At 36.6% G+C, this 26,865-nt stretch overlaps 1 protein-coding gene across 2 annotated transcripts in view; it reads right to left on the bottom strand.

The window, feature by feature from the left end:
- PIGN (phosphatidylinositol glycan anchor biosynthesis, class N) overlaps positions 1 to 26,865 on the bottom strand; it is a 137,454-nt gene that overhangs the window by 108,907 nt on the left and 1,682 nt on the right. The window contains exons 2-3 of one of the 2 annotated variants that reach the window (XM_011964385.1): positions 4,942 to 5,067; positions 2,540 to 2,792 (exon numbers count right to left, since the gene is read on the bottom strand). In XM_011964385.1, the coding sequence (XP_011819775.1) occupies positions 2,540 to 2,760 (221 nt within the window). In that variant the 5' untranslated portion in view covers positions 2,761 to 2,792; positions 4,942 to 5,067. The remainder of the gene's footprint in view (positions 1 to 2,539; positions 2,793 to 4,941; positions 5,068 to 26,865) is intronic. The other variant, XM_011964386.1, reaches the window with a different exon arrangement.

The following is a 26,865-nucleotide window of genomic DNA, read 5'->3' as shown; positions in this document are numbered from 1 at the left end:
GGCCAGCAGAGCAATAAGTTATAAAATAGTAAACTCATCACTAACATTTTTCAATATAAATATCTGCCTCTCAATACATTCTAAAGTAAAATATTTATAACTACTGGTGTCAGTTCTTTTACTACTGACTTACCTAATAATAAAAGCAGTTTTGGTGAAATACATACATAATAAGTAAACAGTTTCAAAACCACTGGACCAAATATTAACAGAGACATATTCTTTAACTTCTTGAGTTATATAATGAAAACTGGACTTAAATAGAAAGGGGAGGTATAAAGAAATGTGGATACTCTATTTAAAAGCATTAGTTTAGATATTGTATTTAAAAACATTAGTTTAGATCACATTTTTAAAAAACAAATTTTGAGCCAGGCTCAGTGGCTCACACCTTTAATCCCAGCACTTTGGGAAGCCGAGGCAGGTGGAGGTCAGGAGTTCAAAACCAGCCTGGCCAACATGGTGAAACCCCATCTCTACTTAAGATACAAATATTAGCCAGGCGTGGTGGCATGGGCCTGTAATCCCAGCTACTCAGGAGGCTGAGGCAGGAGAATTGCTTGAACCTGTGAGGCAGAGGTTGCAGTGAGCCAAGATCGCATCATTGCACTCCAGCCTGGGTGACAGAGTGAGACTCCGTCTCAAAACAAACAACAACAATAACAAAAAACCTTTCAAAAACAGGCTTAGAAGAAGCTAGAAGATTCCTGACATTGTAAATATACAATGGCACACAACACAAAACATCAACTCTTTGAGCCCACAGAGTTTCCATAAGATCCAAAGGAGAAACAAGTGCTACCAGAAAAAGTTGACTATATTTTACCAGTATATTTTCATCATCTTAATTTTGAAATGAAGCATATTTCTCTCTTTCCTTTGGCAATTAAGAAATTCACCCAAATACTTCAATTATTTCTGAAATTTGTTACACATTTTTGTTTCCTGTACTTAACCTTGGTTTGATCTTATTTTCCCACAATATTCCTCTATTGACTTGAGTCATTCTTTTATTTATTTTTATCCCTCAATATGTTATGCATCTCTTTGAGCTATCATAAATTTAGTTCTGAAAATTCAACACAGCATTCGAGTTTATCCATTCTTCTAGCTGTCAACAAATATTTGTTAATTGCCCATTATGTTATAGGAACTGGAGATAAAGTAGTGGATAAGTTCCCAATCTCATGGAACTTTCATGATTGTAAGTACTATAAAGAAAAATAAAACAGGGCAGGCGTGGTGGCGCACACCTGTAATTCCAGCACTTTGAGAGGCTGAGGCGGGCGGATCATGAGGTGAGGAGATCGAGACCATCCTGGCTAACACGGTGAAATCCGGTCTCTACTAAAAACACAAAACACTAGCTGGGTGTGGTGGCAGGCACCTGTAGTCCCAGCTACTCCGGAGGCTGAGGCAGGAGAATGGCGTGAACCTGGGAGGTTGAGCTGGCAGTGAGCTGAGATTGCGCCACTGCACTCCAGCCTGGCTGACAGAGCGAGACTCCGTCTCAAAAAAAAAAGAGAAAGAAAACAGAGTAAAGTGACAGTAGGTAATGATGACAGATGAGGATGGGGGGAAGACACAACATGTTAGAGAAATTTCCTCTCGAATTTGATTTTAATCTCCCCACAACAGCATTAGAAGGCCTTTCAGGAGTTGCCACTAATCAGAAAAAGAGCAATTGTTTGTAGGCCCTTTGTAAGTCCAAGAAATTAAATATTTCTTTTTAAAGTGACTTAATAGAAGCCAAAGTTACATTAAACAGTGATATAAACATGAAAGGGCTCTATATTCTTTTACGGAAGGTTGTGTTTTTAATGTGAAGTCTATATTTTCTACTTAAACATCGTTGAAATTAGTGATTCATTAATATTTATGCTTGTCTTTATTTTGTAAAATCAGCAGATTTTTTTCTTTTTTGGTTTTTGTTTGTTTGTTTGAGATGGAGTTTGGCTCTTGTTGCCCAAGCTGGAGTGCAATGGCGCCATCTCGGTTCACTGCAACCTCTGCCTCCTAGGTTCTCCTGCCTCAGCCTCCCGAATAGCTAGGATTACAGGCATGCGCAACCACGCCCAGCTAATTTTTTGTATTTTTAGTAGAAATGGGGTTTCTCCATGTTGGTCAGGCTGGTCTCAAACCCCCGACCTCAGGTGATCCACGCGCCTTGGCCTCCCAAAGTGCTGGGATTATAGGCGTGAGCCACCATGCCCGGCCAGCAGATTTATTTTTTAAGAAAAAAATAACATAGTGAGTCCTGCGCCACGTTTGGGAAATTAGGCCAAGTTAGCTTAAGCAGCTAAGCCTATCCATTTCAATTCGCCGTTATCAGCTTCAACAATACCAGAAATAACACCTAGGAGGAAATAAAGTGGCATCTAGTGCTGATCCATAAGACAAAGGCAAATGTACAAGTGCCCTATTCTCTTTCTCATCATCACCCCTATGCCCAGTATATGATAAACAGCAAGATATTTTGCAGTTGACTTAACTCAGAATAACATTTTAAGAGATGTCTCTTATGAGTGTACATGCTTACCTAATAAACGGTGCTCTAGAGGTCCCATTTTCATCTAATTCGTAAAGTGTGTCTGCTCGAAGGCCATCAGCAACAAACAACACTAATCTTCTCGCTGGAGGGGGCAATGGTGTAAACTGAGGAGTCATTCCATGAACCAAAGGAGATGTAAAATAAATGTCAAAGATGGAGGCGAAGAACACAAAATGTATAAGCAATCCCAAAGTAAAGAACAGCAGCATAGCCAGTGTAACTAATTAGTCTTCAAGGACAGCTGAAAGAGGGAACAAAATTAAATTGGGGTAAATCTTAATGCAATCATATGTATTTTCATATATTTTGATGATTACAAGCAGATTAAACATATATTTTTAATTATTATATAACTCACAACTTTACTTTCATTTGTGGTGGTAACAATAAGCACTATTTAATAATGTGACATAATACTGAAATCAAATAGGTAATAAAGTACATCCAAGCAAAAAGAAAAGGTTCAAGTATAATAAGTAATTGGGACAAATAAACTATAATGAATTTAAGTCCATAATAAGATCATAAAAATTAACACAGGACCAAAGAACAAATAAATAATTAAATCAGTCCTAAAAAGAGTTAGCATTCAGCCAAGTCAAATCGTACAAAAAGAAAATATAACTCGTGCAACTCTTGGTTGTCCATCTGACAATCATTGCCAATAAGGGATTTTTAATTATTTAAATCAGTTATAATTATTTAGATGTTTGTGCATTGATTTAAATTTTTCAAATATTTGTGATTTTTTTCCTTCTTACTTTGGTAATCAGCTCAGGGGTATTCTGGCTCTCTTGACTATTACCACATTGAGCAGGAAACATGCATTCTATCACATTTGACAGAATCATATGAAGTTAAATTTCATCTGTGCTTCAGAAAATCTGTATTTATTAAAGAATCATTTTATTTTAGTTCCCTGAATCAATCAAAAAGGTTACATCTTGTCCACTCAATAAAAATGTTTTGTGCATACATCACATGCATAATTGGATGCTGGGGTACCATAGAGAATATCGAGTTCTCTGTAAGTTCATCACAGAGCTGATGAACTTACAAATACTTAAGGAAGAAAAACAAAGCAATATGAAACATTTAAATAATACTGTAAAAGAAGATACCAATGGAACATGCGAGTGTTTTCCAAGCCAGTCTGTAATTTGCTATTGTTGGTGAATCTCTGCAGGTCAAGGAGAAAAAAAAAAAAAAGTATTGGAACTTGTCTTACTTGTAATGTAACGGCATTAGTTACATATAGTGATCCTAGACTGAAAAACACCAAGGATAAGGTAATTTTAACTACAGACACATCTTTTTCTTCTTGGCCTGAAGAATCACATCATGGAAGGAAAGGATGGCAAAATACCTTGCAAAAACAAATGAAACATTGGAAAAACACTCATCAAAGTCAAGCAGATTATAAAAAAGAAAATATGATAGAGCAAAAGGTCAAATTACAAGCCACTTATTTTCTGAGAACCAAGGGTCAACTAAATATCAAAGATATTCTACGAAGTACAAAAGTTCCTTAGCGAGTAGATGCTATTTTGCATCTCATAGCTAACCGACAAAGAGAAGCTTTACGTGTTATATAGCATATTCCCTCCCCTCTTTGGTGCTACTACAAATCAACGTTCTATTTTCTGAGGCAGTTTAGAATAATAATCACTGTACTTAATTTTTTTAAAAAGTAAACTTTATGTATTTTTACTAAACAACCTAATGAATATTATTAAATGCTAAACTATCAATGTGAATGTAAAATAATTCTGAATATATTTGTGTTATTTTCTTAAATATATTCTCAATGTAGAATTAAAGATTCAATGATTGTGAAAAATTCTTCAAATTTCCAAACCAATTTAAAATTCCATTAAAAACATGTATATAAATGTTTACCCAAATCTGAAAGTTCTGAACATTGACAGTAATCTTTTTAGTGCGTCAGTCATATTACGGTACTTTAAATTTATATCCGTTTTTATTTGCTTGCCTGCTAGCCAGTAAGGGTGTGTACTGATTTCCTAGTTACAGTTTTTCATGGCTTGCTCTTTTGTTTTGATTATTATAGTAGAGCTCTTTTAGACATTAGACCTTTTCTACTCTAGAGACAACACAGAGGTCCCAGTGAAAAAAGGACTATGGTACACCTAATAATAAACCTGACCCAGTTGTATTTTCCTGTTGGAGATAAACTTTATTACATTATTTTCAAAGCTAATATTTGCAGGGTGTTCTGGTCCCCGAAGAAACCTAGATTAGTTACCTTTGTGGCACATGGTATTTTTTGTTTTCAATTTTGTTTCAAGAGCATTTTGTTGAGCCAACTACTTAAAATTCCCTCAGAGAATACGAAGAAGAAATGTAAAAGTATCTATATCTAAATTTACCCTCCAGGTTTATCATCATCTGTTTAAAAAGATTTAGCTTCTAAGGAACATCTATGTTCAAAATTATAGGTCTCCAAAGGCTATAACTCACCTCACTTTGCCCAGGACTGAGACATAATACTGTTTCTAGAACATAAAACATTTTTAAAAATTGTTTAAAAATTCACATAACATTTACCATTTTAGACATTTTAAAGCACAGAGTTCTGTAGTGTTAAATATATTCACAGTGTTGTACAACCAATCTCCAGAACTTTTCATCTTTCAAAACTGCAACTCTATACCCATTAAACAACTCTCCATTCCCAATGCTGGGGAACCACTGGTCTACTTTCTATTTCCATGAGTATAACTATTCTTGCTACTTCATACAAGTGAAATTATACGGTATTGTTCTTTTTTGATTAGCTTATTTTACTTAGCATAATGTCCTCAAGTTTCATCCATGTTGTAGCATATCAGAATTGCCTTCCTTTTTAAAACTGAAATCAGACCATTGCATGTATATACCACATTTTGGCTATCTAGTCACTTATTCATAGACATTTGAGTAGCCCGCACCTTTTGGTGACTGTGAATGATACTATGAACATGGGTACACAATCAGTTTTGTTTTAAAATAAACATTGGATATTGATCAGAGGCAGTCATGTAGATCACTTAATTACAAGAAGCTGGAAAATATGGAAAACTGAGGAAATATATGGTAAATATCACTGTCTCTGCTGCAGACATATTTTTACACATATTTCATACTATAATATATAACATAATGTATTAGTCCATTTTCACATTGCTATGAAGAATCACCTGAAACTGCGCAATTTATGAAGAAAAGTGGTTTCACTGACTCACAGTTCCACAGGCTTAACAGGAAGCATGACTTCGAGGCCTCAAAAAACTTACAGTCATGGCAGAAGACAAAGGAGAAGTAAGCACACCTTACGCAGAGCAAAAGAGAGAGTGAGCAAAGTGGGAAGTGCCACAAACTTTCAAACACCCAGATCTCATGAGAATTCACTCACTATCAGGAGAACAGCAAGGGGGAAATCCACTCCATGATTCAATCGCTTCCCACCAGGTCCCTCCCCCAACGCGTAGGGATTGCAATTCGAGATGGGATTTGGGTGGGGACGCAGAGTCAAAGCATATCACACAGCAATATATACATTACGTTGATTATTATCACATATAATCATTATTATGTATATGTTAATATATATATTAATTACACTGGCTGAATGTAGAGAGCAGATTGTAGTAGGTAAAGAAATGAATCAAGGAGACTGTTAGAAAGCTAGTTAGTATGTAAAATAGGTCAAGAAAGAGATTATTGTTGATTAGTATAAATTAGTGCAGTGGAAGTTAACAGAAGGAAGTTGATGACTGAGTTATACTTCGGAGGGAGATGAGGAAGGCTGCTATGGTTTGCGCTTTTCCCCACCAAAAGGCATGTTGAAATTTGACCCCATTGTGGCTGTGATGGGCAGTGGGGCCTAGTGAGAGGTGTTTAGGTCACACGGTTGGATCCCACATGAATGCGCTGGTGCTATTCTCACAGCACTGACTTCTCACTCTGGAGCAGAGGGATTAGTTCTCCGGGAATGGATTAACTCACGTTCTCACAAGTGGGCTGTTGTAAAGTGAGGTTCCTCCTCCTGCTCAGTCCCTCTTCACACACGTTCACATCCCCTTTGTTCTGCTCTGCAATGTTATAACAAAGCACAGAAGCCCTCACCAGAAGCCCAGTCCATGCCCTTTAACTTCCTTGCCTGTAGAAATGTGAACTAAATAAACCTCTTTTCTTTATATGTTACCCAGTTTCAGTATTCTGTTATAGCAACACAAAACAAAGACCTGGGGCTTCAGTAAAATAATATGGGTAAAGAGGTAAAAAATGACTTCCAGATTTCTGGTTTGAGCATGTGAATGGTCTTTAACTTGCAGAAGGAAAAGATTTCCTTACAGGACATGGCGGGACGTAAAGCTGAGGGAGAAAGTATTGAGCATTTCCTTTTTGATATATTAAATTTAAGCTCGAGATGTCATAATAAAAAGGCAGAGAGTTGCTGTGAAACTCAAGAGAGGAGTTCCTAACTACAAGAATGACCTAGAGAAAGCCACCACTAGAGACAGAAAAAAATTAGCCAGTGAAGTAGAAGGAAAACCAGGAGAGGGGCCCTTGAAGTTAAAAGAACAGTGATTCAAGTGTGAAGGGTGTGGTTAACTGTCAGATCCACTTAAAGGCTGGAGTAAGGACAGTAATGAGTAATCTGGGAGCTTGGAGTTCTTGTTAACTTTACTGAGAAGTTTAAACAGTCGTGTGAGCTGAGTCCCATTAAAGTGGTTGTTTGAAAAGTAAATGGGAGGTGAGGGAGTAAGAGTGGAATGAGCGCAACTCTTTGGGAGAATACTAACTTTGAAGAAAAGAAGAAAAATAAAAATTGATGTAGGGTCAGTAAAGGGTTTTCCTAAGCTATTAGAGACTAGAAGATTTGTGCGCCGAGGAATAATTTAGAATATAGAAGGACATGAATGATGCAGCAGAAAGCTGGAGTTAAATTCTCAGGATACCAAGAGGGGATGGAATGGAGAGCACAAGTGGAGGAGCTGGGCTACTCTGAGTTTGCGCAGGACCTTCTTGCATTTAGCACTGAAAGTCTAGCAGCCAGGGAAACGTATTGGTTGCAGGAAAACTATTATTGGGCTCTGGTTGGCTCTACCCTGCAGCAGGTTTCTTCTCGTCTTTCACGCACCTTCTCAAATGTCATCAACTAAAGGTTCCTCTGATCACTCTGAAGTAGGCCATCTTCTTTGATCCAAACAATCATACATTCTGTAGCTATTGTTAATATTTATTTAGTGGCAAGGCTGTGGAGAAATAGGAACACTTTTACACTGTTGGTGGGAGTGTAAATTAGTTCAACCATTGTGGCAAACAGTGTGGAAATTCCTCAAGGATCTAGAACCAGAAATGTCATTTGACCCAGCAATCCCATTACTGGGTATATGCCCAAAGGATTATAAATCATTCTATATAAAGACACATGCACACATACGTTTACTGCAGCACTATTTACAACAGCAAAGACTTGAACCAACCCAAACACCCATTAATGATAGACTGGATAAAGAAAATGTGGCACATATACACCATGGAATATTATGCAGCCATAAAAAAGAATGAGATCATGTCGTTTGCAGGGACATAGATGAAACAAGAAGCCATCATTCTCAGCAAAATAACACATGAACACAAAACCAAATACCACGTGTTCTCACTCGTGAGAGTTAAACAATGAGAACACATGGACACAGAGAAGGGAACAACAAACACCAGGGCCTCTCGGCATGGTGGGGAACAAAAGAAGGAACAGCATTAGGGCAAATACCTAATGCATGCGGGGCTTAAAACCTAGATGACAGGTTGATAGGTGCAGTAAACCACCATGGCACATGTATACCTATGTAACAAACCTGCACATTCTGCGCATGTATCTCAGAACTTAAAGTAAAAACTAAAATAAAATAAATACTTATTTAGTGTATCTCCTCCACTAGAATGTAAGCTCCTTAAGAACACAGATTGACACCTTTTTCTCTCCCGTATGCCTTGTTATTGACAGAGAGCAGGAGCACTCTCTAGATAGATAGACAGATAGATAGATAGATAGATAGATAGATAGATAGATAGATAGATAGATAGATAGATATATTCTCTCTATATATATACACACATATATAGATGTATCTATCTATATATATAGATATAGATATGTGTGTGTGTGTGTATATATATATATTCAAAGTTGGCCAGGCATGGTGGCTCATGCCTGTAATCCCAGCACTTTGGGAGGCCAAGGTGGGTGGATTTCTTGAGGTCAGGAGTTCAAAACCAGCCTAGCCAATGTGGTGAAACCCCACCTCTACTAAAAATACAAATATTAGCCAGGTATGGTGGTACACACCTGTGGTCTCAGCTACTTGGGAGGCTGAGGCAGGAGAATCACTTGAACCTGGGAGGCAGAGGCTGCAGTGAGCCAAGATCGCACCACTGCACTCCAGCCTGGGCAGCAGAGTAAAAATCTGTCTCAAAAAAAAAAAAAAAAAACAAAGTCTCCGTAACACACGTACACTCTCTCTCTATATATATATATACATATATATACACACACACAATAGAAGTGTAGTGATAACTTATTGTAGATAATATATTGTGAAATTTACACTTCCCTGATCAATGATAATGAGCAACTTTTCACATGTTTAATGGACATTTTTAAATCTCATCTTTTTATCCCTTCTCATTTTTTTTAACAGTGTCTATAAAAAAACAGTACTTTTAAATTCTGATTAAGTTCAGCCAGGTGCAATGGCTCACACTTGTAATCCCAGCACTCTGGGAGGCCAAGGTGGGTGGATCACCTGAGGTCAGGAGTTTAAGAACAGCCTGACCAAAAATGGAGAAACCCCAATTCTACTAAAAATACAAAATTAGCCGGGCGTGGTGGCACATGCCTGTAATCCCAACCACTTGGGAGTTTGAGGCAGGAGAATTGCTTGAACCCCGGAGGCAGAGGTTGTGGTGAGCCAAGATTGCACCATTGCACTCCAGTCTGGACAACAAGAGCAAAACTCCGTCTCAAAAAAAAAAGAAAAAAATCTGATTAAGTTCAATCTACCAACTTTTCTTTCTGGTTATTACATTTTATGTCCCAACTATGGAATCATTGTAAGTAACCATGCTTTCTTTATTACACATTTTTAATATCTTTTATTTGAAAATAATTTCAAACTTAAAGTTACGAGAATGGTACAAACACCTGCATACCCCTTAGCATATTCACCTAATGTTAACATTTTCCCGAGTCGTTCTTTTTTTCCCACTCCTTCTCTGCTTTGCTCTATTCCAGCCTTGCCTCTGTGCTTTATCCTTTTTCTCTGTATATATCTGATCACATAACATTGTTTCTGAACCATTTGAGGATAAGTTATATACACCAGGACTCTTTATTCCTAAATACGTCAGATACCTAGAAATTACTCTGTAGGAATAATGATACTCTCTTATATACCTACGTTATAGGTATCAATTCAGTAAATTCAGCATCAATGTAATATTTAATCTACCATCCATATTCCAATTGTGTGAAGTGATCCAATAATGTTCTTTATGGCATTTTTATAGCTTTACTGAGGCATAATTGACCAAAAAACTGTACATAAAGTGTAATAATCACTATCATAAGGAACAAACTCATCAACCCTAAAAGTTTTCTTATGAGTCTTTGTAATCCAACATCACCCCATTTCCTAGACAACTACTAAATTTTTTTTTGCTTGTTTTTGAGACAGGGTCTCACTTTGCTACCCAGGCTGGAGTGCAGTGGCATGATCTCAGCTCACTGCAACCTCCACCTCCCAGGTTCAAGCAATTCTCATGCCTTGGCCACCTGAGTAGCTGGGACTACAGGCATGTACCACCAGGCTCAGCTAATTTTTGTATTTTTAGTACAGATAGGATTTTGCCATGTTGGCCAGGCTGGTCTTGGAACTCCTGACTTCAAGTGATCTGCCCACCTTGGCCTCCCAAAGTGCTGGAATTATAGGTGTACCGTGCCCAGCCCACTAATGTATTTTCTACCACTATAGATTTGTTTACATTTTTGAACTTTATAAAAATCTATTTCTGCATCATGTACTCTCTTTCATCTGAATTCTTTCACTGAGCATAAATACTTTTAGAATCATACATATTTGTTCCTTTTTATTATTGAGCATTATTCCATCGCATGGATACAGCACAATTTGTTTACTCACGCTCATGTTAACAGACACTTGTGTTGTTTCTAAAAGCTTTTGGCTATTTCAAATAAAGCTGCTATGAAGAATCATGTAACAGCTTATGTGTGGGCATGTGCTTTTATATCTTCTTTTTTTTTTTTTGAAACTCCTGGGCTCAAGGAATCCTTCTGCCTTGGCCTCCCAAAGTGCTGAGGAGACAGGCATGAGTCACTGCTTTCATTTCTCTTCAGTGAACACTTGGGAATAAAATGGCTAGGTCAAATTGTAAATACATGTTTAACTTTTTTTTTTCCTTGAGACAAAGTCTTGCTCTGTTGCCCAGGCTGCAGTGCAGTGGTACGATTATGGCTAATCTAAAAACTAAAAAGTTAAAAAGCCATGTTTAACTTTTTCAGAAACTGACAAACTAGTTGTTTTCCAAAATTGTTGTACAACTTTACATTCCCACCAGCAATATATGAGAGTTTCAGTGGCTCTAATCGTCAGCAACACCTGGCATTGTCAATCTTTTAAACTTCATCTGAAGTGGGTGTATACTGGTAGCTTGTTGTGATTTTAATATAATTTCCCTAATGACTAATGTTATTGAGTATCCTTCCATAGGCTTACTGATCTACCATTTGTATGGATTTAATTTTTTAATTAGATTGTCTTCTTGTTATAGAATCATAATGGTTCTTAGTATATTCTAGATGCAGGCATACCACATATTACTGTGCTTTACTAGATTGCTCTTTGCAGATTTATTTTTGCAAATTGACAGTTTGAGGCGACCCAGCATTGAGCAAGTATATTGGTGCTATTTTTCCAACAATATGTGTTCATTTCATGTCTCTGTGTCATATTTTGTAATTCTTGCAATTATTTCAAACATTTTCATTACTGTTGTCAGTTATGTTGATCTGTGATCAGTGATCTTTGATGTTATGATTGTAACTGTTTTGAGACAATCACATATAAGACAGCAAACTTAATAAATATTGTGTGTGTTCTGACTGTTCCACCAACTGGCCATCCTCCATCTCTCTCCCTCTCCTTTGGCCTTGCTATTCCAAAACACAACTAAATTGAAATTAGGACAATTAATAACCCTACAATGGCCTCCTAAGTGTTCAAGTGAAAGGAATACTCATGTGTCTCCCATTTTAACTCAGAAGTTAGAGATGATTAAGCTTAGTGAAGGCATTTTGAAAGCCACGATAGGCTGAAAGCTAGGCCTCTGGTTTTAAACAGTTACCCAGTTTATAGATGCAAAGGAAAAGCTCTTGAAGAAAATTAAAAGTGTTACTCCAGTGAATACATGAATGATAATAAAGTGAAACAGTCTTATTGCTGATATGAAGAAAATTTGAGTGGTCTGGATAGAAGATCAAACCAGTCACAACATTTCCTCAAGCCAAAGCCTAATTCAGAGTAAGACCCTAACTCTCTTCAATCTATGAAGGCTGAGAGAGGTAAGGAAGCTGCAGAAGCAAAGTCAGTATCTATAAAAAGCATGATGACATTCTGTTTGGAATGGAGTTAAATCCATAGACCAACTGAGGAAGAATTGATAACAAAATTTAGTCTCTCTGTCCAGGAATACAGTATAACTCTCCATTTATTCAGGTCTTCTTCAATTTCCCTCAGCAATGTTCTGTAGTTTCAAATGTATAGGTCGTATACATCATTTTTAAATCCTGTCTTTACAATTTTCATATTTTTGGTACTATTGTACTGTTGTTTTTTATTTCAATTTCTCCTTGTTAATTCTTAAATCAACACTGATTTTTATATAATGACCCTGTACCTTGCAACACTGATCAACTGTTATGGTGGCTTTTGTGTATATGCTTTTTAACTTTCTGGAGATAATCAGGTTATCTATGAATAAAGACAATTGTACTTCTTCTTTGTCAATTTTTATGTATTTATATCTTATGCTTTTTGTATTATCTAGAACCTCCAGTATGATGTGGAATAGAAGTGGTTACAGCAGAAATCCTTGCCTTGTTTCCAGTATTAGGATGAATGCTGTCAGTTTTCCAAGTTTTTGTAGATTCCCTCTATTAGGCTGAGGAAGTTTCCTTTTACTCCTAATATGCTGACAGCTTCAAATCATGAATGGATGTTGGATTTTGTCAAATGCTTTTTGTTGCATCTACTGAGATAATTATGATCATCTGATTTTTCTACTTTGGCCTGTTAATGTGGTGAATTAATATTGATCAAATTTCAAATGTTAAACGCATCTTACATTCCCAGAATAAATCCCACTTAGTCATTAAGTATTATCCTTTCTATATATTGTTGGTCTTAGTTAAAATTTTACCATTTTTTGCAGCAAAGTTTATGAAAGATATGAGACTGTAATTTTCTTTTCTTATATCTTTCTGTGGTTTTGGTATCAGACAATGAGTTGGGAAATGCTGTTCCTTCTTGTACTTTTTGGAAGAGTTTGTGTAAAATTTGTATTATTTCTTCCTTTATTGAGTAACAAAATTCACCAACGAAACCACTGGCTTGGGGTTTTCTTTGTGACAAGGTTTTTAACCATAAATCCAATGTCTTCATATATATAGATATAAACACACATAGATATTCAGATTATATATTACTTCTTAAGTAAGCTTTTGTAGTTTTCAAGGAATTTATCCATTTGTCCATTTCATCTACATTGTCAAATTTATTGACTAAAATTGTCCATAATATTTACCTATTATCCCTTTTTCCTGTCCTGCAGTACAGGATGCAGTCTAAGGCCAAGTATCACATTTATTTACTCAAAATAAGTCATTTTTCAAGTACTTAATTCCTTTCAGTTAGATCTTAAATTCTATCCAGAGTTAAAGTACATATGGCATATTTAGATTTACAGATGTTCACTTTGATTTAAACATCTCCTCTTTATCATGGAAATAAGCCTTAGTACTCTTCTTAATGTACTTACAAGTTAAGTACATTATGATGTATTTGTAAATGCAAATGTATATTTGCATTTAGGCAAACACCACAGTAATTATTGCCACCAAAATCCATTGATAAATGCTAATTTATCAATGACAAATATATATTTGCATTTACAAATAACTCCCTGGGCTCATGTTCTTTCTTGCCCCATTTGCCACTGCACTGCTTTGCTAAGGTAAGTATCAAAGTTTATGTGTTAAAAGATAATATAAATTTTCCAAGGTTTATTGAAGTAACAAAACATTTTATTTGAGAACTTCGACCATCTTAAAGTTATAATAGTCAACATAAAAATCTAGCTCTGTTATGTAATAAGAGTGGATTCTAGTAAAGTCACTGTTACTGTTTCCTTATCCATAAAAAAGACACCATCAGCCCTACTCCATTACAGAAGTATTATGGGAAATAAGCAGACTCCACAATGACACCATACAAACATAAAATATTAGCAATACTAAAAATAACTAGATTGTGAAGCAACCCAACTCACATTTTTAAAATCAAACTGTAAATAGTTGATTTACATTATGCTGAAGAAACAATAGAAGAGACAAAGATATATTTTCCTGCCAAACTGGTAATTAACATTGGAACTTCTTATTGGTGATCCAAATCATGCAAATCAACTCTGTAAATAACAAGGATTTTGACAATAACCCCATTCAGCCATTTATTAGGTTATGGTCTACAAAATTTTAAAAGGCAACTTGGTGTCTATTTTGTTTATTTATTTTTGAGATAGTGGTCTCACTCTGCCACCCAGGCTGGAGCGCAGCAGTACAACTTCCGAGGCTCAGACAATCCTTCCACCTCAGCCTCCCAAGTAGCTGGGACCACAGGGTGTGCCACTACACCTGGCTAATTTTATTTTACTTTTTGTAGGGACTGGGTCTCACAGTGTCACCCAGGCTGGTCTTGAACTCCTGGGCTGAAGCAATCCTCTCACCTCAGCCTCCCAAAAAGTGCTGGTATTACATGTGTAAGCCATTACGTACATTACTAAAATTACCCAAACTTTGTATTTCTCACCTTGTAAAATGCAGATAATACCAATGAACTATAAAAATGGTAGTGAGGATTAAAATAAATGTATGTCAAGTACCTAGCCCAACACTTGGCACTCAGTAAATGATAACACTTCAGTTCTGCTTCACAAAGATAAACTAAATATTATGAAACAAGAATAGTCATATGGTCACTAAATTCTGCCAATTCAACCACCTAATTAATTCTCTCCCTTCATCCTTTCCAACTGGAACACAAGGAAGAGCAACAAATAGGGGGCAAAAGCTAAAAAGCCTTCCATACTTTCACTATTAAAACTGATCATTTCTCGGCCGGGCACAGTGGCTCATGCCTGTAATCCCAGCACTTTGGGAGGCCGAGGCGGGCAGATCACGAGGTCAGGAGTTCGAGACCAGTGTGGTGAAACCCCATCTTTACTAAAAATACAAAAATTAGCTGGGCGTGGTGGCGGGCACCTGTAATCCCAGCTACTCAGGAGGTTGCGGCAGGAAAATCGCTTGAATCTGGGAGGCGGAGTTTACAGTGAACCGAGATCATGCCACCGCACTCCAGCCTAGGCAACAGAGCAAGACTCTATCTCAAAAAAAAAAAAAAACCCTGATCATTTCTCATCTTCTCATCATCTACTTTAGAAACACTTCCACAGCAGCTCCTAGTTCACTGCTGTAATTATTTACTTCTTCAAGTTTACATACTAAATTATATGATCTTTTAGATACACTCCCAGTTGCTTCTATATTCACAACATTCTTCCACCTGTGACTGACTCATTAATAGCTCCTTAGTAAATGTTTACTGCCTATATGAAGAAATGGCATATTAGAAAACAAAGGCAATTGAGTTAAACTTTGATTTCACAAAAGAACAAGCTGAAGGTCAGAGACATGAAGTGAGGTCTCAGCTCATACTGTTATTTAATATGCAGCAGTAAAAATCTAATTAGGGGAGATGAACGAAGAAACAATTATAAAGACTTAACTACCATCATAGACACATTTACTTGTAATGATTGCATTATGCAATAGAAGCTTATATTATTCATATTTTCTCTGATCCTATTAAATTCCCAATATTATTAATTAAATCAGTTAAATTAATGCTAATGCATTATTTTTAAAAGTGTTTTAGGTAAGTATTCACAATATTTTAAAAAACATATATAGCAACTAGCTGAACAGAAAAACGAATGTCCTATATAATTACTTAGTTCCTATAAAAATCATGGCTATGAGACAATGAGACCATTTTTAAACTGTCATGGAATTCAATCCCCTCCCCCTCAAAAAAACTTTTAAGAGGATCTGAAGACAACTTCCCTAATCAAATTAATATATTTTCTTGATTACAGACTTGCAGTGTTCACTACTAAACACGAATGACATAAACATTATATATTTAATATTTCTCAGTGTCCAGTTGAGTTTTGTTTTCAAAAGAACTCGTGTTTTCACTTCTCCACATTCACTGCCATCAGGTAAGTCCACTATTTTTCATCTGGACCTCTTCAACAACTTACAAATGGTTTCCCTACCAAACTGCAGAAAACTACACATAAGTAATTATATATTTTACTTTACAAATTTTAGTACATTTCATTTGTTCACTGTACTTCATTCTAATTGTCCTTCAGGAATTTTATACACAGGTACTGACCCCAAAACTCAGATTAAAGGTTAAAACTCTTTTACCCATTCCCCATAAAATTTCCACTTTCTTCCCTTTCAATGTAAATTAGATTATATCTTTTCCCTTCTTAAAATCTGTGAGTGGCTTTCCATTGTTCCAAGAGTAATATCCTATGTTCTTCCACTATCTCCATGGCCCTGCATACCTCTCACCTCATTATGGCATCCTATCACCTCCCACCTTGGGCTCCCAAAGTGCTGGGATTACATGTGTAAGCCACCACACCTGGCCAAATGTATGTTTCTAATATGTATCCTCAGACTACAATATAAGCTAGAATAAAGGCAATTACTGTGTTTCTGTTCACTCATGCTCACCACCTAATGGCACAGTGCAGTCACTTTATGATTCATTGGTGGAACGAGTGTATATTTGAACTTTATTTATTTATTTTCCCCCAGTTCACTAAAAGTATAGTTAATGCAGCATCAAGTCAAAGAGAAATTTTACCTACTTTGGGGAAGACGGCAGGAAGAGAGAGCTAATAAAAAGTCCTTGAAAGCTTGTAAAATTCCCCCTAGGGGCCGGGCGCGGTGGCTCACAGCCTGTAATCCCAGCACTTTGGGAGGCTGAGGCGGGCGGATCACGAGGTCAGGAGATCGAGCCCATCCTGGCTAACACGGTGAAACCCCGTCTCTACTAAAAAAATACAAAAAACTGGCCGGGCGAGGTGGTGGGCGCCTGTAGTCCCAGCTACTCCGGAGGCTGAGGCAGGAGAATGGCGTAAACCCGGGAGGCGGAGCTTGCAGTGAGCTGAGATCTGGCCACTGCACTCCAGCCTGGGCAACAGAACCAGACTCCGTCTCAAAAAAATATATATATATATTAGCTGGGTGCAGTGGCGGGTGCCTGTAGTCTCATCTACTCGGGAGGCTGAGGCAGGAGAATGGCGTGAACCTGGGAGGTGGAGCTTGCAGTGAGCCGAGATCGCACCACCGCACTGCAGCCTGGACTATGGAGCCAGACTCCGTCTCAAAAAAAAAAAAAAAAAAAAAAAAAAAAAAAAAATTCCCCCTAGGTATCTTAGGAACTATTATTAGCTAATTAATCTTTCCAATTAGGAAGTACAGGCTCTATTGTCTCAAATTTCAGATAAAGAAAAGGTAAGAAGTCAACAAGAAGTTTCAGGCAATTTTTATTTTTAAATAACTTATTTAAAGAGATACATAACTAGGCTATAAAAGGGTATCTAAAATTCCAGAAAGGAAAATCAAGTGAGAATATAATTGATATTTTTCTTTCACATTATGTTAGAGAGAATTGCTTTATCAAGTAATGACTTATTATCCTTATCCCTACCAGAATACGATGAAATATTAATGAGTTTAGAATCCGGTATCTCTTTTTTACAGAATAATTTCAATTAATTCAGGTAGCAGGAATGAGGGAGATATAAAATTACAACTAGGCAAACACCACAGTAATTACTGCCACCAAGATCCACTGATAAATGCTAAAATCAACAGATCAAAGTGTCAGGGAAACAGGATATTTGAAGTCTTTTTTTTTTTTTTTTTTTGAGACAGAGTCTCGCTTTGTTGCGCAGGCTGGAGTGCAGTGGCGGGATCTCGGCTCACTGCAAGCTCCGCCTCCTGGGTTCACGCCATTCTCCTGCCTCAGCCTCCGGAGTAGCTGGGACTACAGGCGCCCGCCACTATGTCCGGCTAATTTTTTGTATTTTTTAGTAGAGACGGGGTTTCACTGTGTTAGCCAGGATGGTCTTGATCTCCTGACCTGGTGATCCGCCCGCCTCCGCCTCCCAGAGTGCTGGGATTACAGGCATAAGCCACCACGCCCAGCCAATATTTGCAGTGTTAAAGAAACTTCTCCAAATATTTATTCCTTGTACAGGGAAAAATACTAACAATGGAGAAAATAGTCAGACACCATTTAACCAAGTGGTCATAGTTAACATAACCAATAGTAAAACATACTAACATCATGTAACCCTGACCAGATGCACTGAGAAAGGCAAAACATGGTAGTCTCGGCAAAAAAACATATGGTATTCTTGTTAAAAATGCATAATCTCAATCTAATAATGGTAATACATCAGACAGACCCAAATTGAGACAGTCTACAAAATAATGCACAAGTACTCTGTAAAAGAATTAAGGAGGTTCAAGAGACTTACCTAAACACAGCAAGGGAAACTGGATGAGAAAATAGACAATAGTGGAAAAACTAGTTAAGTTCAAGTAAGATCTGTAGTAAACAGTATTATACAAATACTAGTATACTGGTTTTGATAATTATATGATGTTTATGTAAGATGTTCACATTAGGTGAAGTTGAGTAAAGAGTGTACTGGAACTCTGTACTGTTTTTGAAACTTTTCAACAGATCTAAAACTTATTTTTAAATAAAAAGTAAAAAAAAAAAAAAATCGGAGCCTGAATCTTACTGAAAAGATACACTGTTATAATTATAAACCACCAAAAGTTTTATGGATAGCTCTGATTTCAGGTAATCTTTGTTCTTGTCAAACATTACTTGCTAAACTTAATAGACTATCAGTGATTTAATGTTCACATTGGCATAAACCATACTAAAAAGCTTATGAATTAAAGATGGTGTCCCATAGGTCCTTATGGCTTTGTTCACTTTTCTTCATTCCTTTTTCTTTCTGCTTCTATAATTGCAATTGCCCCATCTTCAAGTTCACTGATTCTTTCTTCCACCTGTTCAAATTTGCTGCTGAATCCCTCTTGTGAATGGTTTGTTTCAATTATTGTACTGTTAAGCTCCAGTATTTCTATTTGGTTCATTTTAATAATTTCTATCTCTTTTGATGCTCTTACCTTGTTCATACATCACTTTCCTGACTTCCTTTAGTTCTTTGTCTGTGGTTTCCCACAGCATTTTGACATATTTAAGACAGATGATTAACGTCTCTGTCTAAGTCCAATGTCAGGACTTCCTCAAGGGTGGCTTCCATCAATTTATTTATTTTTTTCTGTGAATATGCCATCCTTTCCTGAGACTTTGTATGCTTTTTTGTAACTTTCCATTGAAATTTATATTTTGAATATTATAATGTAGTAATTCTAGAAATCAGATTCCAGAATTCTGGCATTTTCTTTTGATTTTTGAGGGGTTCAGCCTTTCATTTAGTAACTTTTCCAAACTATTTTTGCAAATACTTTATTCCTTTTGTTTATGGTCATTAAAGTCTCTGTTTTGTTATCTTACTGATCAGTCAATGGCAGATTTAGATTTCCTTAAATGCCTAAAACAAAAACCAATAGTACTCTCCCAAGTTTTTATAGTCTAGCTCTCAGCTGAACTACTCTCACACTAAGCTTGGCCACCTACACTTCTGCCTTAGCCTTCACCTTCTGCTTGTCTAGCGCTCACAGATCTCCCAAAGGTAGAAGCCTAGGGACCTCTCAGGATCTTTCTGGGCATGCATTACATGTAATTTTTGCGGGCGATAAGGATGGGACAAAATTCAGCCTCTACATCGGTCACTCAGGAAACCACTATTCAGGTCAAAATGCACAACCACAGTATTTTAAGAACAAAGTCCATACTAAATACAAGCAAGTCACACCAGGAATGTGGGCCATAGTCTCCACAGCTGCTGCCATTGCCACAGTAGTGAAAGAGGATGGTGATCCAGTGGATTAAATGCCACAGCACTCTGAAATTCAGCTGCCCTCTTCTTCATTATTCAGTCTCCTAGTTGCTGTAAATGTCAGACCAGATTTTAGAATGCCAAAAGAGCTGATCCTGTCACTCCGCTCTCTTATGCTTGTTTCAGTGGAGGAACTAACCCTTAAAATAAACCACCATACTCTGCCATTTTCTGTAATGTCACCTAGAGATTGTGTTCTTAACCACTTCAACATTTACTAAAAATACACAAACCTGCGATGTGAAGTAAAACCAGCCAAAACTGTAAGACAGAGCTGGTAGTCCCAGCTTCTTAGGAGGGTGAGGCGGGAGGATTGCTCGAGCCTAGGAATTCAAGGCTAGCCTGGGAACATAGCAAGACCCACAAAAAAAAGAAGAAAAAAGAAGAAAAAAGAAGAAAGAAGAGGAAGAGGAAGAGGAAGAGGAAGAGGAAGAGGAGGAGGAAGAAGAAGAAGAAGAAGAAGAAGAAGAAGAAGAGGAAGAAGAAGAAGAAGAAGAAGAAGAAGAAGAAGAAGAAGAAGAAGAAGAAGAAGAAGAAGAAGAAGAAGAAGGAAGAGGAAGAGGAAGAGGAGGAGGAAGAAGAAGAAGAAGAAGAAGAACAAGAAAAAGTAAGATAGTACTTGGAGCCTGCACACAAGATTATCAGATAAACTATTAAGCCATATAATTAGCACTAGTTCATTTGCTTGTTATTCTGGGGTGTATATTTTTCCATCATGATTTATGTCATTTTAAATTGTAAATTCTATGTGACTTTACAAAATCCCATGTAAGAACTAATTTTCAAATTTTCTCATGGCAAGTAGAATAGAAATTATTAGTTCTTTAGATAATTCATGCCCACTTGAGTTCAAAATCTTTTATCTATATCTCATATCCTTTTTCTATTCCAGAAACTACCAGGATACCACAGGGCAGCCAGTCACCATGTCTCCTTAGGCTTCTCTTGGCTGTGATAATTTCTCAGACTTTGCTTGTTTTGATGACCTTGTGAGTTGTGAGGAGTACTGGTCAGAGATTTTGTATAATGTCTTGCTCTTGGGATTTATCTGATGTTTTTCTCATGGTAAGTCTGGGGTTATAGGTTCGGGAGAGCAAACGTACATACGTAAAGTACCATTTCTTCACATCATATTAAGGGTACTGTCAACATGACTTACTAAACTGTTAATATAAAACTTGACCACTTGGCTGAGGCAGTTTGTTCAGTTTCTCCACTGTAAAGTTTCTCCATGTAAATGTTCCCCCATTTCAAACTACACTTTTTGGTAGGAAGTCCCTACATGCAGCCAACACTTAAAGAGTGAGGAGTTACACTCCACCTCCTGAGAACACGAGGCATCTACATAAATTGATGTTTTTTCTATATGAAGAGTATATATGTAAAACCTAGTCAATTGTGTAATTAAAAGCCATCAGCCAGGCCTGATGGCTCACACCTGCAATCCTAGCATTTTATGAGGCCGAGGCAGGTGGATCACTTGATCTCAGGAATTTGAGAACAGCCTGGGCAACGTGGTGAAACTCCATCTCTACAAAAAATGCACAAAAATTAGTTGGGCATGGTGGCACATGCCTATAGTCCCAGCTACTTGTGGGGCTGAGGCAGGAGGATTGCTTGAACTCCAAAGATCAAGGTTGCTGGTGAGCCGAGATCGCGCCACTGCACTCCAGCCTGAGTGACAAAGTGAGACCTTGTCTCAAAATAAATAAATACATAAATAAAAGCCATCTGTCATTCTACAAGATTACATTAATATTATAATCATCACCATTTCCACTCCTGCTTTCCCCACCTTACTCGAAATTAATTTTTACCAGTATAGATGCAAAGCCATTATTTCTTTTATAAGCTTATTCTAATTGGTACTAACAAAAAAGCCTTATAAATGATCTCAAACATTCAAGACATATATTCTATTATATGACTCTATTGCAATTTATTTGAACATTATCCTGCTGATCAACATTGCTCGCAATTGTCATAATTACAAATAATATGGCAATTAAGCTGCTCTCTTATGGTAAAGTTGGAGATTTTTAGAATGTTTACAAACTGTAGAGTAGTAACCCATAACAAAATAATTTAATGGACTGCACTTAGCCTTCTTTCCTTTTTTTCAAAAAAAATGAAATAGAATACAGTACAATAGAATAGGATAAAATAGAGAATAAAGTACATCATGAAGTACTTCAGAAGTGGTACATGATTTTGAAAAAGTGTGTTTTTTTCCTGTGTATCCAAACATCTATATTCTTAAATGTATATAAACTGTACTGAAAGTTTTATTTCAAATTATTCTATGGACAAATAAGATTGAAAGCCACCTCTATAAGGGGAATTGCTCTAATAAACAAAATTTTCAACATTACAAGTGACTGGCAAAGTGTCCATACTAATTTAGATACCCTCCAGCAATGTACGAAAGCTTCTATATCTCTAAATCCCCGCAACAGTTTGATACTGTCATATTTACCTTAAGACAATTTGAACAGGCCAAATTGGCATCTTGTTATTTGACTATGTATTTGCCTGATTACTAGTGAGTATGAACTTTTTTTCATGTTTTTATTGGCCAATTGGGTCTCTCTTCCTTTCAATTGCCTATTCACATCCTTTGATCAGATAGGGTTAGGGTTATTGACCTTTTCTTTGACTTGTACTTTAAAATTATATGTGTGTGTATGTTTATATAGTATATGTATGTTTATACATAGCTAGATACACACATTTATATATAAATTCTGTTCATAGGGCCTTTTGTTAAAATGAAATTTTCAACTTTAATACAGTAAAATTCATCAAATATTTATCCTATCTGGTGTAAGTCTTTTGTGTCTTGTACTATAGAAGAAAACTTCCCTGGTTCTTATGTCACATATATTCTTTTAATAGTTTTAGATTTTTGCTTTTTACCTTTCATTATTTAAAATTTATTTGTGTCAGTTTGTGTCCTCTGAGACAAAAATAATTATTTGTATATGGTGTGAGGTAGACATCAGCTTATGTTTTTAACCAGCTCACAAGTGTTAGTACTGCTACTAGTGTAGAATTTACTAAGATAAAATTACACATCAGAAAGAAACAGGTTTTAAAAACCTTTACATTCAAATCTTGGCTTTTGCTATTTGTAATAATAAAAAATTGGAAACAATATCTAACCATAGGGAACAGATAAATTGTTTATTCATAATAAAATACTATATTTCTGAAAAGGATACATCTCACAAATATCAGTATTAATTAAAAAAAAAAAAGGTTAAACATCTATTGCCCTTTTCTTCCCCACACAGTCAAACTTCTTGAAAAGACTGAATGTGACCTCTTTTATTTCCTGACCACCTAAATTTCAAACAACTTAAACCTTATTTTCATTACTTCATAAGAAAGTAAAGACAGTTAACAGTACAAAATCTAATAGCTATTTTTTAGTCTTCATTTTCTAAGCAACCTAAGCTTCCTGGGCTCAAGTGATCCTCCCACCTCAGCTTCCCAAGTAGCTGGGACCACAGGTGCATCTTCACCACATTCAGCTAATTTTTGCATTTTTTGTAGAGAGAGGGGTCTTGCCATGTTGCCCAGGCTGGTCTTGAACTCCTGGGCTCAAGTCATCTACTCACCTCAGCCTCCTAAAGTGCTGGGATTACAGGTGTGAGTCGCCAGGCCCAGTAGCCGTCTCCTTTTTATTTTTATTTCTTTTTAGATGGAGTCTCGCCCTATCTATCGCCCAAGCTGGAGTGCAGTGGCACGATCTCAGCTCACTACAACCTCCACCTCCCGGGTTCAAGCAATTCTCCTGCCTCAGCCTCCCAAGTAGCTGGGATTACAGGCACGTACCACCATGCCCAGTTAATTTTGTATTTTTAGTAGAGATGGGGTTTCACCATGTTGGCCAGGCTGGTCTCAAACTCCTGACCTCAGGTGATCCACCTGCCTCATCCTCCCAAAGTGGTGGGATGACAGGCGTGAGCCACCATGCCTGGCTGCCTTCTCCTTTTTAATAGGCTCTTATCACTTGGCTTCTGAGAACATTACTGCTTTCATTTTTCACCTACACCTCTGGCCAATGTTGAACAGTCTCTATCTGGTCATTGAATTTTGGAGTTACTCAAAACTTCATCCTCAACTATCTTTTCTTCTCACTCTATACTTTTTATCCTGGCATGTTTCATCATATCCGTGGCTTCAGTTATCACTTATGCAAAAGTCTCAACAAATTATAGCTCCAAATCCACATATGTAACTCCAACCTTTATAAATCTACATGGACATTTCAAAGACAATCAAACTGAGTAGGTTTAAAACCAAATTCATAATATTTCCCATGAGCCTTGTCTACTACCTACTAAATCCTTAGTGTTCACAATCTCAGGAGGTGGCACCACCTTCCCACCAAGTATGTAAGTCTGAGAAATAGGCATCATTCTTTACACCCTATTCTTCCCCTTTATTTAATCCAACAATTGTCCACTTTGTGTTTCTTGAATCTGTTCATTTGTCTTCATTGCCACTGACACCTCTGTAATTTAAGATGTACACCATATCTTATGCGAACTACTGCAATGCAGGAATAGGTCACCCCTATACACTCTGACCCTTCTCTGATCTGCTTCTTGCCATGTAGCCAGAGTATTACTTGCTTTTCTTTTTTCAAAAGAAAATCTGAACATCTTACCCCTTGCATAAAACTCTCCAGTGCCTTTTCACATACTAATCAAGACTAAAATCCTTAATGTGACTAATAAGGTCTTTCATAGACTAGCCTCTGCCTTCTTTCCTAACCCTGTCTCATAGCACTCCCCTTTACTTTGTAACATCTCACGTCCCTGGCCCCTTCTTTTATTCAAGTAGCCCACTGCTATAAGACTTTCATAGGCTCAATTCCTCTCTGCAGAATGCACTTGCAACCTATCTTCCACTCTCTCCTAACATTCCATTTCAAGCATCACTTCCTCAGGGACTACGCAGGTTAAGTCAGAAACGAAAACTTTTACTTCAGTTTGTAATTACATAGCTCTGTCTATTACTATTTGAATTAATGTCTGCTCTGTCACTTCACCACAATTCCATAACAGCAGGATGGGGCATCTCCAACACCCATCAGAGTCCTATGCACTTAGTAAGGACTCAAATGTTTGCTGAATTAATTACTTAGAATGACCATTTCAAGGGTAAATGCAATATGCACTGTAGCCACTAGAGGATGCCCTGCTTCTGTTTTTGTTCCTCTAGAACAAGATGTGAAGATTGACAATACTTAAAAAAAAAAAAAAACTAAACCTTTTATGATAAATTATTTACTATTAATGTAAATAAAATTGCAGTGATTGCAAAACATCAGCATTCACAAACTACTTATCTTAATTAGTTTAATTGCTTAATACTAAACAATATTACTTAATAGTTCTCTTTAAAGAAAATCACAATTTATTCAGATTTATTGAAAAAGAAATACCTCCAAAACAAACACATAACTATTAAAATTTTAAAAAGATATATTCATGTACCAATACAAGTTATCTGGTTTATATCTGTGGATGTTTACCACACTCTGAGAAACAATAAAACATGAGTTATTACTAAAACCTCAAGTCAACCAAAACTTCTATTCAGAACATTACTTGTGGTTCTTTTAAGACTATTAAAGCCTAAAATATTTTTTAAATACTAAAATGATTGACGTGCTTTGAAAACAGCCATCTTTTACATCTTCATTGCTAAGGCACAAGCTTTAGTCAGATGAAACATTAGTTGTAAGGGCCTATATTAATGAAAATCTTACTAAGTAGAAAGGAAATTTCCCAACACTATTAATAATAAATTATTATAAGTAGTAATCAGTAATTATTAATATTCCAGTGTGTGTTACTTATACATTATTCATGAATAACCAAACCTCTGTGTATTGTGGAAAAGAAAAGTAGCTACTGGGAAGACTGGGCAGTTGATTTGTTATGGGCTTACAAGATCAAGTTCAAGGTTATAGGACAGGAAGCAGAAACAAAAGCAGAAAACTACAGATTTGTATAGGAAGAACTTCTGTACATGCAAGTTCTTACAAGTCTCTAAGGAAACATTTTAAATCTATTTTCAACTTGTGTTTTAGAACTTAGACTCCAAATTAAAGATACTCCCTTCAGCCCTACTGACTTAATTGCTTTTTCAATGCACTGCCAAAACAATTGGTATTAGTTTTATTTTTAAAAACTTGTCAAATGTTCTCAACATATACTAATATTTCATTAATTAATGAGTGACCACAGTAACAGTTATTGTGTAGCACGTACCAGGCACTGGGACAAGAACATTCTCAATTCTGTGTACTTTCCTTATCCCCTTTGATAGATGAATGCAAGTGAGGCTGAGAAGTTAGGTAACTTTTTCAAGGTCTCACAATAAATAATGAGTAGAATTGGGATCTGAACTTAAGCTTTTCTATCTTACAAGCATAATCCTCTTCAGGAATCTTAAATGCAGGAGATGTCTCAATTTCCCAATCAGGGAGATGGAAATATTGTACATAAACAATCCATTTCTAATTATGCCCTTCGCATGCCATTCACTAATCCTCCATTCCTGCATTCCAGAAATTGGTTCCATTTTAATCTCTCTGGAAAACCCAACTAAAATACGGATCAGCAATCCCTTTTGCTAAGAAATCTCTAACAGGATACAGTATTTGCCATTTCGATTCCATTTGGGGGGATTTTTTTCCCCATGTTTTACTTTTAATACATGGCACAAAAAACTACTTATCATTAAAACATTGGGAACTAATGTCCTATAAAAACACTTTAAATTCTTGGTACTATTTTTTAAAA

The sequence above is a fragment of the Mandrillus leucophaeus genome, unplaced genomic scaffold, assembly GCF_000951045.1.
Source record: "Mandrillus leucophaeus isolate KB7577 unplaced genomic scaffold, Mleu.le_1.0 Scaffold699, whole genome shotgun sequence".
NCBI classification, from domain to species: Eukaryota; Metazoa; Chordata; class Mammalia; order Primates; family Cercopithecidae; genus Mandrillus; species Mandrillus leucophaeus.
Note: the sequence above shows the minus strand (reverse complement) of the source record. Positions and strands in the feature narration are given on the sequence as shown.